The 20,479-nt window shown below is 35.0% G+C and overlaps 1 protein-coding gene across 10 annotated transcripts in view; it reads right to left on the minus strand.

Moving 5' to 3' along the window:
- The window catches only part of LOC113511113 (eyes absent homolog 2), a 66,329-nt gene that overhangs the window by 12,367 nt on the left and 33,483 nt on the right, over nucleotides 1-20,479 (minus strand). For all 10 annotated transcript variants that reach the window (XM_052903205.1, XM_052903204.1, XM_052903202.1 and 7 more), the window contains 3 exons: nucleotides 15,913-15,956; nucleotides 5,869-6,209; nucleotides 4,572-4,683 (listed from right to left, as the gene is read on the minus strand). In XM_052903205.1, the coding sequence (XP_052759165.1) occupies nucleotides 4,572-4,683; nucleotides 5,869-6,209; nucleotides 15,913-15,956 (497 nt within the window). The remainder of the gene's footprint in view (nucleotides 1-4,571; nucleotides 4,684-5,868; nucleotides 6,210-15,912; nucleotides 15,957-20,479) is intronic.

Consider the following 20,479-nt stretch of genomic DNA (forward strand, 5'->3'; position numbering starts at 1 on the left):
GTCGATCTGATGAAAATGTTTTTTTGTAAAACAAAATCTTAAATTATTTCATCCACCAAACAAAGGAAGCATAGTCTTAATATTAAGGATTAGCTTTGCCGTTTGTGGCTTCCGCCGAACGCAGCAGTGCGTCGACCTCAACTCGACCTCGATAATTAAGTCGTGTACAGCTTCAAACTAATGAATTATATTGACCAATCATTACTCAATGCATCACAGCGGGGGGAAAGGGCTTGTTAATAATGAGGATTAATGGCCCCATTGCTAACAAGCCCCGTCAGGTCGACCTCCATGCGGTTTCCCCTAGAAACCATTTTGATTAATACTTGTTGCATTCGTCACAATGGGCTAACAGACTTTCTTTCATCCTCACCTATCATCCTTCACTGATGCCCCGTCAGTGTATACCGATAGCGCAGGCGGGGTTACCATTCCATTATCATACATTAAAAAAAAATGCATCAGAGCCTAGTGATTAAGGGGGAGGGGGGGTTGTTAATAATAGAGATTAAGGGCTAGCAATATACCCAACCAGGTGGACCTCCACGTGGTTTCCCCTTGATACCATCGTGCTGAATTCCAAGTGTATTCATCACGATGGGCTAACTGACCTATCTTTTTATCCTCACCTATCATCACTCACTGGTGCCCCACCAGTGTACACCGATCATCATCGCGCATTAAAAAAAAACCTAGTGATTAAAGGTTGGAATCATAGCAATTATTTTTATTGGTTGAAAGTTTTGCAATAATTGAAGTCATTTGTTCTCCATTAAATTAATTAGGTATGTATTCATTTATTTATTTAACCCTTTATTGCACCAAAAACAAAAATATACAAAGACAATTGGAAAATTCAAGTGAAATACATTAGCATCAAGTAAGTTGACGGCCCACCTGATGGAAAGTGATAACCGTCGCCTATAGACATGAGCAGTACCATGGACATAACAGAGTACACTGTTTCGCCCATGATACCCCCCATGCGTTGCCATTACTGAGGATTCAGGTGTTATTCCTCTGTACCCAGTAAATTAAATATCGAATCAGGAAAAATAAACAAAATAAGATATAATGATAATAATAAAAACATATAATAAAATAATATAACAACCTGAAATATATAATAACTATTTTATTTACAATCACAACAATAAGAAATTATACAATAATAAAATAAAGATTTATATATTTATAAAGACTTCCAGATATATAAAACAAATTGAACTAAAATAAATAACAATAAGCAAAAATAACAACAATTATTGTAAAAGATCGGGAATCCCTGCTGCTTTAATTTATTGACGTGGTTCAGCTACTCACTACAAGAGGGCAGGCATGGTAGCGAAAAATTTCGTTTTACGCAAGAAAAGGAATCTATCTTTGTATGTAGGTACCTAATCGTTTCCCTCGTGAGTATGATTTAATTAATTTAAAAGTACGACTCTAATAATCCTGATATGTCTGCTGATCTCTTAGTTAGTATTGTATCCAACGTTGTCAAAACTCATAGTCGTAATATACAAATTTCCAGTAGAAAACGCATCATTAGACCATGGATTACTCCTGGCCTACTGAAATGTATACGACATAGAGACAAACTATACCGTAAATTTAGGAAGAATCCCAATAATGAAACTCATAAATTAATTTACACACGGTATCGTACCTTTTGTAATAATCTCTTAAAAAAAATTAAAACGAATTTTCAACAGAATGAGATCCAAAAGGTCAAAAAGAATTCAAAGGAAACATGGAGTTTGATAAAGAGAATGGCAAATCTTCAGAAAAGACAAACTAATTCCACAAAATTATTGAAATTAAGTAATAATCCCTTATCTTCTGTTAATTCCGTTAATACATTCTTTGCTAACATTGGCAAGAATCTAGCATCCACCATTGAATCACGGTTTCACGGTAATTCTCGGATACGACATGATTCAGCTACGCCTCTACAACACAGGCATGATACCTGCAGTCCATCTTCTCCCAATTCTATGGCTTTTTTCGATGTGGATGAAGAGGAGATTGAAAATATTATCATTAATTTAAAGACCAACTGTGCTGTTGGATGGGACGGTGTTTCTACTTCAATAATTAAGTCAGCAAGACATGTAATTATTCCCATACTGAAATATGTGTTCAATTGTGCTATTAATATGGGTATTTTTCCTAACGCTTTTAAAAAAGCAATAGTACATCCAATTTTTAAAAGTGGAGATGGAGATGTTATTTCTAATTATAGACCTATTTCAGTCTTATCCATTTTTTCAAAGATATTTGAAAAAATCCTAAACCGTAGATTAATTACATTTATTGAGAGTCGTAATATACTATCACCTAACCAATTTGGATTTAGAAATAAAAAATCTACGGAGGATGCAGTTTTAGAAGTTACTAATACAATTATTAAAGACTTTGACAATAAGAAAAAAACTGTGGGTATATTCTTAGACCTTTCTAAAGCCTTTGATACTGTCTCTATTCCTATTTTGCTTCGGAAACTAGAAAGTGTGGGTGTTAGAGGTATAGCTCTTGATATGTTCAGAAGCTATCTTGCAAACCGTACTCAGTGTGTAACTATTGATGGTTATGTAAGTGAAGATGAATATATCAGTTATGGTGTTCCTCGGGGTAGTCTTTTTAGGGCCTACCTTATTCTTAATTTATATCAATGATCTTTGTAACTTAACTATTCAAACCTGTAAAATAGTTACCTATGCGGATGATACAGTTCTCCTCATCAGTGGACGTACCTGGACGGAGACACAAATGCATTCAGAGAATGCACTGAGACATGTCATGGGGTGGCTTCAGTCGAACCTTCTTACACTTAATCTCTTAAAGACAAAATTTATTCCCTTCTCTATAAACAGTGTCTCTCGGCCTTCTTCCGCGTTTTCAATTCGTCCACATATTTGTCCAACTCCAACAGTTTCTAATCCTTGCAGTTGTATATCCGTGGAACGTGTTACTAGTATAAAATATCTTGGGGTAACGTTGGACGGTTCGATGACATGGAGGCAACATGTTGATTGTACTGTGTCCCGCGTAAGAGAACTGATATTCGTCTTTAAGAGGTTAAGAGGTGTCGTGGATTTTAACAACCTAAAAACTGTCTATTATGCACTGGCACAGTCTGTAATAACATACTGTATAACCTCCTGGGGTGGAGCTGTTAAAACAGTTTTGCTGAAGCTTGAACGGGCTCAAAGAGCTGTTTTGAAAGTAATGGCTAAAAAACCAATTTTATTTCCCACTATTGAACTGTATGTGCTCTGTCGGGTTTTAACTGTTCGCCAATTATTTATTTTAAATACTATGCTACGTAAGCAACACACACACACACACACACACACACACACACACACACACACACACACACACACACACACAAACACACAAACAAACACACACACACACACATACACACACACACATATACACACACACGTACATGCACACGCTCACGCACACGCACACGTATACACACACATTATTATTATTTATTTTTTAAGTTAACATGTAGGCTACTGTTTTTTAAATTTTTACTTTTTTATTTTATTTATTGTAGTTTATAGTTATTATTTAGTATTGTGGTTGGTTAGTTGCTAGATACAAACAATTATCTTCGTTGATGTAATAACTACTATACGTTTTGTCTATTTTGGAATCCTGCTATAAGGAGGAGGGCGTTGATATTCGCGACACAGTTTTATACTTCTGCGGATATCATCGTTTTTCAATAATATTGTAACCAATGTTTTTGTTCCAAATAAATTATTATTATTATTATTATTATAATCATACAAATATATCTAATAATTTACTATCAAATTGTTAAATGACTGATTACCTATCTATATCAAGGGCATTGGTCTTTATGATGTTGATTATGTCATGCTTTTTTTAATGGGTGATAATGGAATGGCAACCCCGACTGAGTTATCGGTATGCGCTGGCGGGGCACCGGTGACAGATACCAGATGCGAACGAATGCGGGTCAATTAGTCCATTCTGATGAATTCAACTAGAATTTACCACGATTGTTTTCAGGGGGAACCGCGTGGAGGTTGACCTGATAGGGTATATTGCTAGCAATGGGGCTGTTAGACCCTAAACAATCCCTTTCTCCCAAATATGTTATATTTTTTTCAATGGATGATAATGAAACATTAACCCTGTCTGCTCTAACGATATACGTTAGGGGGGAAGGGATTGTTAGTAATGCGGCCTACCAGTCTCATTACTAGCAATATATCCTGTCAGATCGACCTCTACGTGGCCCCTCGTGGAAAATATCGTACTGAAGTCCAGGTTTATTTATCACAGTGGACTAACTGATCTGCCTTTCCATTCTCATCTATCATTCCTCACTGATGCCCCGCCAGCGTATACCGTAAGCGCAGGCGAGGTTACTATTCCATTATCATCCATAAAAAAAGGTATACGCTGACGGGGCACCAGTGAAGGATGATAGGTGAGAAAAGGCAGGTCAGTGAACCTATCTTGACGAATTCAACAGGGGTGTCGAATACAAGAATTTATTCCGATATAATATAGATTCGTACCTATTGTAATACTGGTAGGGCAGCGCGGTCTGGTCGTACGGCAGAGCCTCACCGTAGAGCGCCACGTCTGCTTCGCACAGCCCTGGACTGCGCACCTCGCTCTTGACACCGCCTAATAGATACATTGTTAATACATTCGTAATGTATACCTTATAATGAAATCAAATAGGTACTAAAAAATCAATCATAAAAATATTTTGAAAATTGTACCTTATTGTGATATATTTTTTGTAACTAATATACATATATACGCATATGAGTACATATGTATATAATGTATATATATGTACAACAGGGACCTAGTTTAATGGTATCAAACGAGGTCTTTGATGTTAAAAAAGCTATTTGAAGAGAGGATGGGCAATGTACAACAATATCTATATATTTTAGTTACAATACCTATATAGGTACTGGTCCAATAACGAATATGTTGAGTCTTTTATCCATAAAATAATATTGGATAACAAATTTTTAAGATATACGAAAATAGATATCTGACCGGTATGGGCGATATCGAAATTAGTGATGACCTTTTTTTCGCTATGAGTGCCCAGAGGAACCCAATATATACATATCGGATCTGTATCCATATTACTTATGCTTTCCTATTTATTGATAGCAAATTTTCTCGTTCCACTCTTTTGACATAGGCACTTTTTAATGTCGATTTTAAAATTCCAAAAGATTTTAGAATCGTTTAGCTACATCTAATCAAAAGTTCCTGGCTTATTAGAATCATACACTATTATGATGCATAGGTACTTATATTATATAGATAGAGTATCGAGCTTCAAAAACGGGTCTACTTTATGTCAGCTAATTGCAAGTTAGCTGACTAATTTTTTTATCAGTGTTCTATATACTTACGCATAAAATATATCTTGACATATTATTTATTAAATAAAATGAGTGTTTATGCACTAATAAGATTCAGAAATTATAAGACAAAATAAATATAGAAGTTATAAAGGTAAAATCATAACTATTTATCACGTAAAATTGTATGAAAAAATACATACATATCTGTCACGCCTGTTTCCCATTAGGGTAGGCAGAAACAATGGAACGCCAAATGCTTCGATTCAAACAAACCTCTTTTGCTTCTTCCACATTCATCAATCTTGTCATACACGCTCGCCGGTTACGGGTACTTTTAATTTGTGTTTTAATGAAAAAATTTACCCGTTTTTATCGATTCTATATAATTTAAGCATAGATTAAAAATTTTACAGAGTTTATGATGACGTCATTCAGACGTCAGATTTTGATAAAATTACTAGACCCATGGAATTCTCACCCGCACTATCCTCATTCATTAACCAGGCCACCGTAGATGATGAAGAGGTTGAACACAATCCGCCAGTTGACGTCAGAGGTAGGGCTAGGCCGCCCAGCGTCGTACTCGCCGTGCATCCGTTCGCCAAACTACAGCTCTCCACCTCCGAACTACCAGGTAAGCATAAGCTATCTACAGCTGACAAACTCAGCGCCGAGTTTGACGCAGATGTAGTGTTCTGAAACAGCGTCGTCGCTCCAGATACTAGGAGAGCTGGTAATGTTGCATCCTGCAGTAAGGATGGCGGGGAATTTGAAGTCGATTCAGACTCGCACGGACTAGTGTTGACTTCGCCGGATAATCTAAAAAAAAAAAAACAGTACCTTTCAGTTACGCCACTGTTTTTAAATACACTCATTAAGTCGGGTTCAACAAAACACCCACAGTTTAACACAACATTGGATATAAAAAGTCCATTATAAACGCGTTCGGCTTGTTTACGGAGACGCTCCTTTTTAAAAATACTCACTCGAAATGTCTTAATTACGGAAGGAAGGAAAGGCGGGGGACAATCAAAGGAGTTTGTTGAACGAGGCATCTGTTTCATATAGCACGATTCTGATGTCAATTAATTTTAAATATGGCGGTTGATGTATCTCAATAATTGTCCAGATTGTATCAATTAAGCGTAGTTTTAAAATGTAGAATCACATGTTGTTTAATTTAAATTAGTGTCATTAAAACAAATCACCCAAATCAAATAGCAGATGCCCGGGCAACAGAGCCCTCGCGTATCGCAGTTAGTGGATTTATCTAACAAAATGTTTACACGTGTCCCTATTAATTTAGCTCATTATCAATGTGTGTGAATGTGTTCGCGCCGTTTAATCAATTCCGGCGTTGTCGCGCGTCGTTCGAAGGATTCATACAATATATAAAATTATTTTCTATATAAATTTATTTGACAAGACTCCTTGCTGAGTTTCTTGCGGGTTCTTCTCAGCAAATAACTATTATATATAGATAGAGGCTACTTTTTATCCCGGTCAATAAACATATCCTGGTCACGCAAACAAAGTCGCGGCGTAATATTTTTTTTTTTTATTTTGAGGGCTTTTATCTTCTTCAGGTATATCAGCCCTATCGTACCCTGAACTCATTTCTCACATAAAGTTTTATCTATTTTCCCTAGATATGGAAAGAAAGGAATTAACTTTCCGCGTTCCTCGATTTCTCCGTTTACTTCTTTCCACCCAACGTTTTTTAATACAAGTTCCACTGTCATGTAAAGATTTTTTTACAGAAGGTTTGCATGTATAAATACATCATAATTAAACTTTTGTATAAATAGATTAATTTAATGTTTTGTATTATTTTCAATACATTTAAAAAAGAAGGCGGAGATTCCCAATTGCCGTGTTTTTTTTTTTTTGTTGTTTGATTCCTCATAACTGCGTCAGTTATAAATCGATTTGAAATTTTCTTTTTATCTGAAAGGATATATTTCAGATCGATCCCATAGAAATTTTATCGATTTAGGGCCAGTAGTATAATTTTGCCACAATTGAAGTAAATTTAATTCTTTTTTCTTTTTCGTTTTTTATTTCTTTAATAAATTGCACCCGTATAAACCGCAGCTGACGCTTATAATACAAAATTCTGAACGTACGATGTATAAATTTAAATATTTATATTAATTAATAAAAAAAACTGTCTTATAAAAATTTGCATAATTAATTAAATCTAATTTAATAATTCCTTGAATATAAATTGAAATGGAATAATGATTCACAACCAGAAGCATGGATGATCAAATAAATTGTAATAAAATAATATAATTAACAAACGCAATCAATAATTCGGCACACCCTACTATTAGATAAGAATAAAAACATGCATTTAATTAACATAACGGCTAATGGCGAAGTCGAATATATGTAAATAACTGTTTAAAACAAAGTCCGGGGCCCGCCACCTGTTAATTGCCCGATGAATATTTCTGGTTTATTGCCAAATATAATGTTGATATATGATATTGTTTTATTCATTTGACAGTTTCTGAATGTTGGTATAATGGAACGTTTGAGAGATACTCATAGGATTTTTTTTAATGCTTTTTTTATGCAACCTAGAAATGCAAATAAGCTGACAGCCCACCTGATGGAAAGTGGTAATTGTTGCCTATAGACATGAACAGTACCATGGACATAACAGAGAATACTGTTTCGTCCATGATATCTCCCATTCGTTGCCATTCCTGAGGACTCAGGTGTTATTACTCTGTAACCTGTTAAATCACTGTCATATCCCAACTTTTAAACAGAAATACAGCTATGCAAACACAACTGCTTCACGGTAGAAACACGAATGGGACAGAGGTGTCCAAGCAAACAATTATATTATATGCAAAAAATATCATATATGAGATGTTTTTGTGACAGTCGATTGGTAATCCTGATGGGAAATTTGCTAACAGGGCAGGAATAAATCGATCAATTATAAGAAAAACTTTAGTATACAAATACTATATAGAATACAAATTTTATATACTTGACAGCTCCATTGCTAGCAATATACCTTATTAGGTCGACCTCCACGTGGTTCCCCCTGAAAACCATCGAGAAAATTCTTGTTGAATTCGTCACGATGGGCTAACTGACCTACTTCATCCTCACCTATCATCCTTCACTGGCGCCCCGCCGGTGTATACCGATAGCGCGGGTGGGGTTACCATTCCATTATCATCCATTAAAAAAAATCTTATATACTATATAGATAGATAAAGCACATACATAACAACAGTCATAGACATACACAAAAAAAGAGATAAAAGAATATATATACAAAATAAAAAAAAAAAGATGTAATATATATAGGTACAAATACTCAAATATCTTTGCAAGCTTTCACACTGGATTATATGTATGTAGATTTGCATTGTGACTTATATTGTGATAAAATTAATTATGGCTAAAAAGTATTATTCACGATTTAAAAAAGTAAAATGTATCCACGTATGACGAAGTATTTCATAGACAAAAAAAGATGTAAGTATTTTTTCCTTTCGTGCGTGTGCTATAGTAACAAAATGGTCGCAACTCAGTTTATTGCCGTGCCCTCAAAAGAGACAACACAATTAACAAACATTGATATTCTGTTGTAGTCAAAAGTAAATAAAATTGGTTTTGTTTCGAATTCATAAATTACTCTATAATGCATGGAGCTAAGTATGGCATCAGTGATTTCGTGATGTATTGAATTAAATAACTTCTGAGCCAATTACATGATATGAGATCATCAATAAGTTTGTAAATGGCACGAATAGGTAATTATTGGTAGACTTTTGTGTACCGTCATCGTCAATTGTGAAGGAGAAATGAGAGTATTGTATTGTTTTTTCAGAGACATATTATTCTTTTTAATTTTTGAAGGATGCCATGGCATCGCGTGGTGTCATACAAATCTAAATAGAAGAGACGGATAATATTTTTTTTTAAATGATGGTAATAAATGGTAACCTTGCTTGCGTTAACGGTATACGCTGGCGGGGCATCAGTGAGGGGTGATAGGATACAATGAAAAGGCAGCTCAATTAACCCATTGTGATGAATATACCTGGAATTCAGCTAGATGGTTTTCAGTAGAGACCATGTGAAGGTCGACCTGATAGGGTATATTGTTATAAATGGGACTGATAATCCACATACTAACAATCCCTTCTCTTTCTAACTTTCACTCTCACTTTCACAGGAATGACAGACATTTTGGTAATATTATGGAGGTTCTTCGATGATCTTCGCAGAAAGTAGCTAGTAATATGTAGTAGTAGTATGTAATAGTAGTAGTTATTAGCTATCTATATATATATATATATATATATATATATATATATATATATATATATATATATATATATCCATGTATGATATCCATATGTTATTAAGTGTTCTATCTATTACAGCCCCATTGCTAGCAATATCCCTTATTAGGTCGACCTCCACGTGGTTCCCCCTGGAAACCATCGAGAACAATTCTTGTTGAATTCTTCACGATAGGCTAACTGACCTACTTCATCCTCACCTAACATCTTTCACTGGTGCCCCGCCGGTGTGTACCGATAGCACGGGTGGGTTTACCATTCCATTATCATCCATTAAAAAAAAATACCGTCAACATCATGCCCTATTAGGTTGGCCTCCACGTGATCCCCCCTGGAAACTATCGTGAACAATTGTTGTTGAATTCGTCACGATGGGCTAACTGACCTGTTTCATCCTCACTTGTCATTCTTAACTGGTGCCCCGCCGGTGTATACCGTTATCGCGGTTACCATTCCATTGTCACTCATTAAAAAAAAACGGTCAACATCAACACTTGAAATTAATTTAATCAATTCGCTACATCATATTTATACAAAAAAAAAAAAAAATAAAGATCTATTATTACATTTAATGAGATGGTGAAGTTTAGATTATAAATTATATATTAAACATTATTAATAGAGTTCGAACACCGTAACCTTTGTGTATAAAAGTGGCGGCCATGTTTATGTTAGTTCGCGCCTTTTTCAAGTGTCACTTTGCTTTTTGCTGCCACTTGGTTGCACCGAAACAACGCTATCGTATATCAAAAGAGCGCCCTGGGGCGGAATCCTGGTTAATACTAGCACGTTGGCACCATTGTGACTATCTTTTTAATTGAAAGCTTTTTTAATGGCCAGCTCTTTTTCACTATTCGCTTTTTACTCTCAGTAGTTGTCGTAAAATGCTTTAATTTTGTTCAACAAAAGACTTCAAAGGTTCAAATAGTGAGATCTAATTTAAGTGACATTCCATATGGTGTGATTAGTTTGTCACATCTTTAGTTTTATGTTCGCCTAGTGAATATTTTGAAATTTAACTATTAATAAACTATTAAATAACTCATAAATCCATACAAAAAAAGGCAATGGAAATAATTAATTATATAAATAAATTACCATTTTATTAATATTTGCACAAATGAAAATCCGTAAAAGTTTATTTTTTATACGATGCAAAGTTGTGGAATATACCTTTTCCGAACGTCGGCAATAAAGAAGCAGATATGTTGGTTGATGCGGTGAAAAATTTTACACGTAAATAGCACATTTACGACCACCACGATGGTTTCCAAGAGGAATCGCGTAAAAGTCATTTGCTACCATTATAAATGTCTACTATTGAACATAGGTCTTAATAATAGTAATAATTTATTTGCTCGAAAAATGATAATGAGTTACACATTTCGCCTTATCTAAAGGCATGCAATTAGACTTATAACAACAGTCTGAGGAAAAGAAATACAAGTCTTTCTTTAGCTATTAGTGTTTCGATCCGAAACATAGATTTTATACCTTTACATTACTATTGTAAAAAAAAATATTAAAAATTCAGTAAAAAAGTAAAATTAAATATGGCTCCGTAAGGAAGGAACAGGATTAATACGTGGTTTTATTTTATAAAATTTCCCGAATAAATATTATCCACCTAATAACCTGCGGAGACGAATTAACTTTCTTCTCGGACTATCCAATAAGGAACAGAATTCACTGACTACCCATTATAATTAACTCTTGTGTACCAATTATCAATTTCAGCACGCGTCGTTCACAACTCGCCACTTCTAACAATCCCCTAATAATGTTTAGGTTGGAAACAATGAGACTTCACGCCCTCAAACAAACACAATGGCTGGCGCGCTCCGGGTTGAAAAAATAACATTTTATGACGGGCACTCATACTGCGCGCCATACGCGGAGATTTATCGCTTCGATGCATCTTTCTATTGAGAATTAGATATATACTAGCTTTTACTCGTCACTTCGTTTGTATAACTAGTATATATGTTTACTGTTATTGTATTAGTTTTTAACTGTCACTGCTAAACATAGCCTCTCCCATAAGGGAGGTTTTGCCAATAGTTGCCACGCTTGGCAGGTGGGTTGGCAACTGTAGTTTTGCTTATGGTGATGTTTTAAGAGGGACGCTGTTGCCAATCTCTCCACCATAAGTTCCCTTAGCTGCCTCTTACGTCACCCACGGGAAAGATAAGGGTGGTACACAGCCATGTATGTTTACTGATCACGATAAAAAATATGTATGGGCCAACTGATTTTCCTTCATCCTTGTCTATCCTCTATTTCTATTCATCCTTTACTGGTACCCCGCCAGCGTATACCGATAGCGTTGGCGGAGTTACCATTCCATCTGTTGATGGTTTAAGGCAGGGGGGAGCACAAAAGATCCCTATGAGTCGACGTGCAACGGCTTAGCTGACCCCATATGCGAAAATAAGATAAGATACCATTCCATCTCCATCCATTCAAAAAAAAAAACCTTCATGGTTTATTTCTTGTGGAATTCATCATGATGAGCTAACTGGCCTGTTTTCATCCTTATCTATTAACTCTCACTGGTACCCCGCATATACCCATAGCGTAGAAGGGACTATTCCATTTTCACCCATAAAAAAAAACAAGTATGTTTAAAAATCGTGATAAGAAACATGTTGATTTATGATTATGTTAGTTGAACTCTATAGCCCAGTAGTCAGTCATTCCAAGCATTTGGCATACACGTGTCAAACTTATATACATTCTTTCAGTTGGCGAGTTTTTTTCAACTAGCAAAAATGTGACAAAAAATCCAGATGCGTCGGCCAAATGATACTGGTGTGTTTTTATTGCGGCCGCGACAAATGGAAGGGTTAAAAATAACTTTAATAACAATTCATTACGCGACAAGTTACCTAATTTCGTTTATGTATTAGATGATTTTAAGTAATTAATGATTAGTACAGTATTACAGCCACCCCTTTCTTTCCCGAGGGTGTCGTAAGAGGCGACTAAGGGAACTTAATAGTCGAGAAATAGGTAGTAGCGTCTCTCTTAAAATATCTCTAAAAGCCTAACTGCGGTTGCCAACCCGCCTGCCAAGCGTCCCAACTACTGGCAAAACTCCCCTTATGGGGAAGGCTTATGTTCAGCAGTGGAAAGCTCACGGCTGTAATAATATTAATAATAAACGATATTAATATAAGTAATAGAATGAAAAGTGATTTATTTATTTCTTGTTTTTTTTTTATGAATTCTTAAATTATCCTATTGATATTATAAATGCAAACGTTTGTAAAGATGGATAAATGGACGTCGTGTTTGTTACTATTTTACAACGGATTCTACTAAACAGATTTGAATAAAATTTTGTAAACGAGTAGATTATATACTAATTTCAAACGAAGGATACTGTGTATTGATTCACGTGGGCGACACCGTGGGGCACAGCTAGCACCTTAATCGCATTAAGATTAGGATAGCATAGACTAGGTAGAGTTAAGGAGGTAGGCATTATCAAATGCAAGCGATACGGCGTGTATTAGGACGTAAGGACACATGTCTTTTATGAATTTAACATACCAGTTTTTAGAAAAATATTTGAAATTTTTTATTCGAAATTCGAACATTGGAAAGAATATATGTATTCATAAGACAAGTTAGGAAAGTGAATGAATTAAGAGAAAAACGATAGAGAACTTTGGTACTCTGGTCCCTTTCTGCAACCGGCAAAAGTAATTTTTTTTTTATTTTATGTGTTCGAAATTCCAAAATACTTGTACCTTTTTGTCTATATGTACAAGAAAAAAAATGCAATGCGGACAGGATGTGTGAAAAAAAGAAAGTTAAAAAACTAACGAGCGCTATTCGATACCATAGATCCTGTCTGTCAAAACTTAAAAATCATACTGCGCGCAAAGGAGTGGCTTAAAAAATTGATTTATATCAGTCAAAACGCACTATTTTTGAACTATGAACAGATGTATACATACGCGTTTGAGTTGTGTCAACGGAACGTAAAGTATTTTTTCGGTAAGAATTTTAACAGTAACTGGAACGATAACTTAGTGATAAATATACAGACCTATAGTCTAATTCAATTATAGATATATGAAAGTTTTCAATGTGAAAATTTGGTTTCTTATATAACTTTGATAGGGACTAAGGAAGGATTTTAGAAAATCTATATCCTAAGGAGTTTAAATGAGTGATGAAATTTAGTATGAATATTGTTGAGAATAAATGTCATTAAATGCAGAAGTATATTGTGACTACACGATATTGCCAACCCGCTTGCCAAGTGTGGTAACTACTGCCAAAACTCCCCTACGGGGAAGGTCCAGCAGTGGACAGTCAACACCTGAAATATTAAAATAATAATTGTGACTACACGACTTTTATTTCAGCTAAAGTTTGTCGTTCTGTCCTAATGTTTTCTATATTACAATGATGGCAAGAAACTATACGGCCCGTCTGATGACACCAATTATCACAGTGTATAAACGCCTGTAATTTGCAGGCGTTTATAGGCTACAGTGACCGTTTGCCATTAGACGGGCTCTATGCTTGTTTGCCACTTTTGTGGTATATAAAAAAAACTGTTGTTACTTGGAATTCTTTTCTATTTTTACTCCATTTTACCCTTTTTGAAGAACCCTATTCTGACAAGTCTCTAGAAAAATATTGTATGAAAACTCATTTTACAACTTACGTATATCGTTTATCTAATTTATTCAACGCTATTGAAATATTTGAGGTTTTGCGTTAACGCGATTTTCTGCGTTTTTTAACACAACAGATGTTCGCTGTGTAGCTCGCTCGAAGACCGTGTTAACCACTAATTAACCTAATAAGTGAACGGAATGCGGCGTGTTGCATACCAAACCATTTGTCTTAGTATTCGCTTGGAGCGTCAGCTTTGGAATTTTATGTATGTTATCGAATCCGTAGCCAACCAATACGATAACATTCCTATCTGCATTTTATATATCAATTTATTGTTATTAATATTTGTAAATATTTATTAATTTTTTTCTTTCGTCTTTTAGAGATTAATTTAAGTGGTACAGAGAAATAACACCTGAGTCCTCAGGAATGGCAATGCATGGGGGGTATCATGGGCGAAACAGTATACTCTGTTATGTCCATGGTACTGCTCGTATCTACAGGCGACGGTTACAACTTTCCATCAGGTGGGCCGTCAAATAGTTTGCCATTCTAAGTTGTATAAAAAAAAAATTACCAAAAAGGGAAGTTTTTCGATTCATTTGACTTCATTTCACCTGACTGACTTTATTATTTATTATTATTAACTTTTTTCATTGCGAAATAAAAAAATGCTTCAAAATTAAAATTTTATGTGACTGCACCTAATTTGTAATCTACATTTTTAGATGCATTTTATTTATTAAAAAAATATATCATCTTTAAAATAAGTAAACATTTATTTCAATCGAGATTTTTGGGGTACTAGGCATCTATAAAATCAATAGAGATTACGCTCACGTCAACGCTACTTCAAAACACAATAAAAAGGGCTCTTAATCCTCATGTAATCCCCATATTGTCAGTACACAATTGCCGTGAAAAGGGCTACTTAATAATGCCCCAAATGGACCACGCCCCAGGTCCTCTGGGTTCCGATTATCACGCCTTGATCAAAGGAAGTGTATCAGAAACACAATAGGTGTTCTGTTACACATATTCTGTATTGGAGATTTAAAGATGCGATTTCTTGTTAAAATCCGATTTTGAAAGGTAAAATTGTTCATTTATCTTTTTTTCTTTTGTCAGTTAAAAAAAGTAAATTTTAAGGTTTGGATGGAAGGAAAATGAAACAAGTAGTTTTATTAAAAATGTTAGTAGAGAAATGATAAGTTAATATAATAAAAAATAAGTAGATTAAGTGAAATAGTTTTTGACAATATATTTATAACAAACTTTTACCGGTGACTTTGTCAGCGTGACCGGGATATGTTCATTAACCAGGATGGAAAGCCTAAATCCCTCCCCATCCCATGTAGTACATGTATAGCAAATTTCATAGAGATTGGTTAAGCCGTTAAAGCGCTATAGGGCAAGAAACAAACTCACTTTCACATTAATAATATTAAGGTAAAGATGGTAAGAATTACAGGTACAATCAGATATGGAACTCTCATCTTTCAAGGCGGTTAAATAGAACCACACTCGTATTAAGAGGCGAGACTCACCGATCCGGTACATCAGTATTAGTCTCTGTTCTCGGTCGTTTTGCCTGAAACAATACAAAAATTACGTAAACAAAATTTATACGAGTATATTATTATAATATGCCGAGTGGTTCCGACCTGTGAGTGATTCTGGACCATCCCCCTCCCCCCCTTTTCCGTAGGTGTTGCAAGAGACGACTAAGGGAAAGTAATGGTCTAGGGACGGGCAGCAGTGTTCCTCTTGAAAGATCACCAAAGCTTAACTGCGGTTGACAACCCGCCTGCCAATATATTATTACACTTTTTTATACCAAATAAACGAGGTTTTCTCATGCATTTATACAAAACAACTTTAGCCTTCTAGGAACTGTATTGTGTATGTAAAGAATGGCTTGTATTAAAGTTTCGCCGACATAGCTTTAATATTTAGATAAAGATCCAATTGAATCGGCACCCGAGAGATTGTTTGCACGTTTTATTCACAGTAAACGTGACATTATTTCAATTAATATTGTGCTTTTTTTATACTACTCAGAATGGCAAACAAGCTGACGACTCACCTGATGGAAAATGGTAATCGTCGCCTTCAGACAATGAACTGTACTATGGACATAACAGAGTATACTGTTTCGCCCATGATACCCCCCATGCGTTGCTATTCCTGAAGACTCAGGTGTTATTCCTCTGTACCCTGTAAATTCACGCCATATTCCACCCTTCAAACCGAAACATAGCCATGCAAACACAACTGCTTCACGGTAGAAACACGAAAGTGATAGAGGTGCTTTTTAGGGTTCTGTACCAAAAGGTACAAAAGAGCCTTTACGGTGCAACTTTGTCCGTCCGTCTGTCATAGCGCAATATCTCAGTAACAATTAATACTATCGATTTGTAATTTGTACCAGTTTTACATATTATTGACCTACATATAATGCAGTGAAAATAATTGGGAAAAATGTTTTTAACTTCTTTTCCTAGGGATATTCAAAATTTCAAAATTAACCTACTAGTGCAAGTGGGGGGAAAAGGGTTGTTAGTAGTAAGAAGTAGCAGCTCCACTGCGAGCAATATACGCTATCAGGTCGACCTCCATACGGTGGCCATAGAAGTCATCGTGATTAATTCTAGATGAATTCGTCAGGATGGGTTTTCATCCGCATTTGTCTTCTCTCGCTGGTGCCCCGCCAGCGTATACCGATAACGCAGGCGCAGGTTATCATTCCATTTTCATCCCATAAAAAAAAAAAAAACTAGTGCAAGTGGGGTATTATGTGAACAGCCTTCATTTGTATATTTTAAAAGTAGTTTTTACTTATATATACCTACGCTACATATTTTTTTTTATAGTTGTTATAAAAAGTCTTTAATGACAATTATTAAGAATCAATTTTATGTAACAAATGCAATAAAAGTAATTTTATTTCATATCTATGTTTATAAAATATTTATGTATGGAACCCTTGACGTGTGAGTTCTGCTCGCACTTAACCGTTTTTGGTAGACATTTGAGTATTTTACTTATTAAAAATGGAATATTACCTATTATTTTAAACAGTTTTTAAACCTTTTATTTTTAATATGACATAGTTTCTTTTGTTTATATTCAAACATATTTTTGATACATTTTTATTGAAAACCATGAATATGTACAAAAAAGTTAAAATTGCGATAACAGGTTTAACATATGTTTATCGCAAGTTTAACTAATCTATGGTAACAACTGTAAGCTTTAGATTGATATGCAGATATAATTAAAAAAATAATAATACAATAGAACATTTCAAGTCTGCATTCCTGATGTTACAGTGACACAATTAAGTCAAGAAAACAATAAATTAATTAATAATCACCAATGACCATTCGTACGACATTATTTACTATCGTATTCAAATGACTTTTGTCAACTCAATTAAGAGAGAGCTATAAATTTCAGCGTACTCGTACACGAAGCAAGGAATGTGGGCGCTGACGACACTGTTATTATTTAATTAAATGTGGATTAATATTCTCTATATGCCTGATCATTAATTATAATGACTTATAGGAAGTGATCTATGGCATATAGATTTATTCATCAACATAATTTCATTCCGAGGTTTTCCCAAGAGACTACAGCATGAGGTTCTTCAAAAGGGGTTTCTTCAGGGTCGGCAACGCACGCGTAATACCTCTGGTATTGCAGGTGTTTATAGGCTACGGTAACCACTTACCATCAGGTGGGCCGTATGCTTGTTTGGCACCTCAGTGGTATAAAAAAAATCATTTTATAAGGTTTTCCACTAAGGGGGTTTTTTTGATGGGTGAAAATGGTATGGTAACCCCCGCCTGCGCTAACGGGATATGCTGGCGGAGCACCAGTGAAGGGTGATAGATGAGAATGAAAACAGGCCAGTTAGCCCATCATGATGAATTCATCAGGAATTAACCATGATTGTTTCCAGGGAGAACCGCGAGAAGGTTGACCTGGTTGGGTGTATATTGCTAGCAATGGGATTCTCAATCTCCATTACTAACAATTATTTTCCCATATTAAGGGGAGTTTGCCAGCAGTTGCCACGCTTAGCTGGCGGGTAGGAAACCGCAGCTAGGCTTTTGGTGATGTTTTAAGAGGGACGCTGTTGCCCATCCCTCTATCATTAAGTTCTCTTAGTCGCCTCTTACGATGCCCGCGGGAAACGAAGAGGTGGCTTATACTATGCCGGGACCACACATATTTAATTCTATTTGTTGTGTAACGATGTTTGTTAGTGTGTCATGCAAAAACTACTGAACGGATATGAAAGGAATTTGGTACACTGGTAGGTTATATTCTAAATTAGCATGCAGGATACGTTATGTACTGATTCACGCGGGTACTAGCGCGAGATGCAGCAAGTAATTTAATCTACTCTGTCAAATTGCGTCTTTTTTTTATACAACCTAGAATGGCAAACAAGCTGACGGCTCACCTGATGGAAAGTGGTAACCGTCGCCTATAGACAGTAGTAAAGATGGTAGTATTGTCTCAACATGGATTATCAGTCACTATTATTGGTGATTAATTATTTAAATATCGATTGGTCCAGCATTTAATTAATAATAATTTGCAATCGATTATAATCGTTCAAGATATGGGATTATAATCCCATCAATATATTGATAGTAATTATAATAAATTATGGACAAAATTCCGTGTGGTCTCGATACAAAATAGGCCACCCCTTAATCTCTCCTACCTACCACTCCGTGGGTGTCGTAAGAGGCGATTAAGGGAGGGCGAGGGACGGGCAGCAGCGTCTCTCTTAAAACATCTCCAAAGCCTAACTGCGGTTACCAATTCGCCTGCCAAGCGTGGCTACTACTGGCAAAACTCCCCAAGGGGGAGGCTTATGTTCAGCAGTGGACAGTTAAGAGCCGATATGATGATGATGTACAAAATAATAATAATAATATTTGATACTACGTGATAATTTCTTATCCCTTATTTGCATAATGGTGAAAATTTCCATCATAACATTTAATGCTCAAAAATTATATAAAAGAACAAGTTCACTTTAAGTTGATCGTGTCTGGATACCTTTTTTAATGTCCATTGCAGAAAAAAAAACATAGCTGTCAAATTTATTTTTTTAACCATTTTTCCTTTAATTTTGATTATGAATATCATCTTGATTTATTTCACCAATAAAAAAAAATCGTGCGAAGGGTTAATTTAGAAATAAGCAATTTTTTTATTTATTGTCGAATGTATCTTTTTCTTCATTTCATAATAGTGTGATAGATTATCTGTGGCAATGTGATATCAAACGATTACTTTATATCCGTAGATACTGCAACATTTCTCAGAAATGGAAGTTATTCTTTATTCTTTATTGTACACAAAAGGTTATTGAAGTGTAAAAACAAACATAATAGTGCACAAAGGCGAGCTTATCTCCAATAGAGATTTCTTCCAGCAAACCCAATATGTGAAAACTGACAGTTCATTAGTAGTTACAGTCATACATGTGTACCAATTTACTTAGGGTATCTACCATAAAGTTATATTCTGCGGTATATAGAATACTATTCATATTTTTAAGCGAGGGTTATAAATTACCATCAGGTGGATCGTCGGCTTGTTTGACATTTAAAGTTGTTTTTATAAAAAAAAAAAAAACTACATTTTCATCATAATCAACTTGATTAAGAAACAAACATCTAAACATGTTTACAAAATTTGATATTTATAATATCAATATTTCGTAAACAAAGTTGTACCAATTCTCGTTTTATTTTGCTGGATATTTATCCCCTGGTACTTTTTACTTTAACATGTAGACTTTACAATATCGTCATAGTCGTAGAATACTGACGGATCTGACAAATATTACATGTATAGATCCGTCAGTATTCTACGAGTATGACGATATAGTCCTAGAAAACTACGTCCATTCTAAATTTTGGAATATTCCAATTATTTTATAATTGATAGGTACTAGGAACACATGAACGTGTAACAGGACCAATTTAAATTCCGAACAAAAAAATCAAGCATGTAACGGTTAACAATCCAAGTTTTCTAACGTAAAAAGATTAGAGATAAACATGTAAGTTATAAATAATAAAA

Source organism: Galleria mellonella, unplaced genomic scaffold (assembly GCF_026898425.1).
Source record: "Galleria mellonella isolate WM207_F2 unplaced genomic scaffold, CSIRO_AGI_GalMel_v1 utg133, whole genome shotgun sequence".
NCBI classification, from domain to species: Eukaryota; Metazoa; Arthropoda; class Insecta; order Lepidoptera; family Pyralidae; genus Galleria; species Galleria mellonella.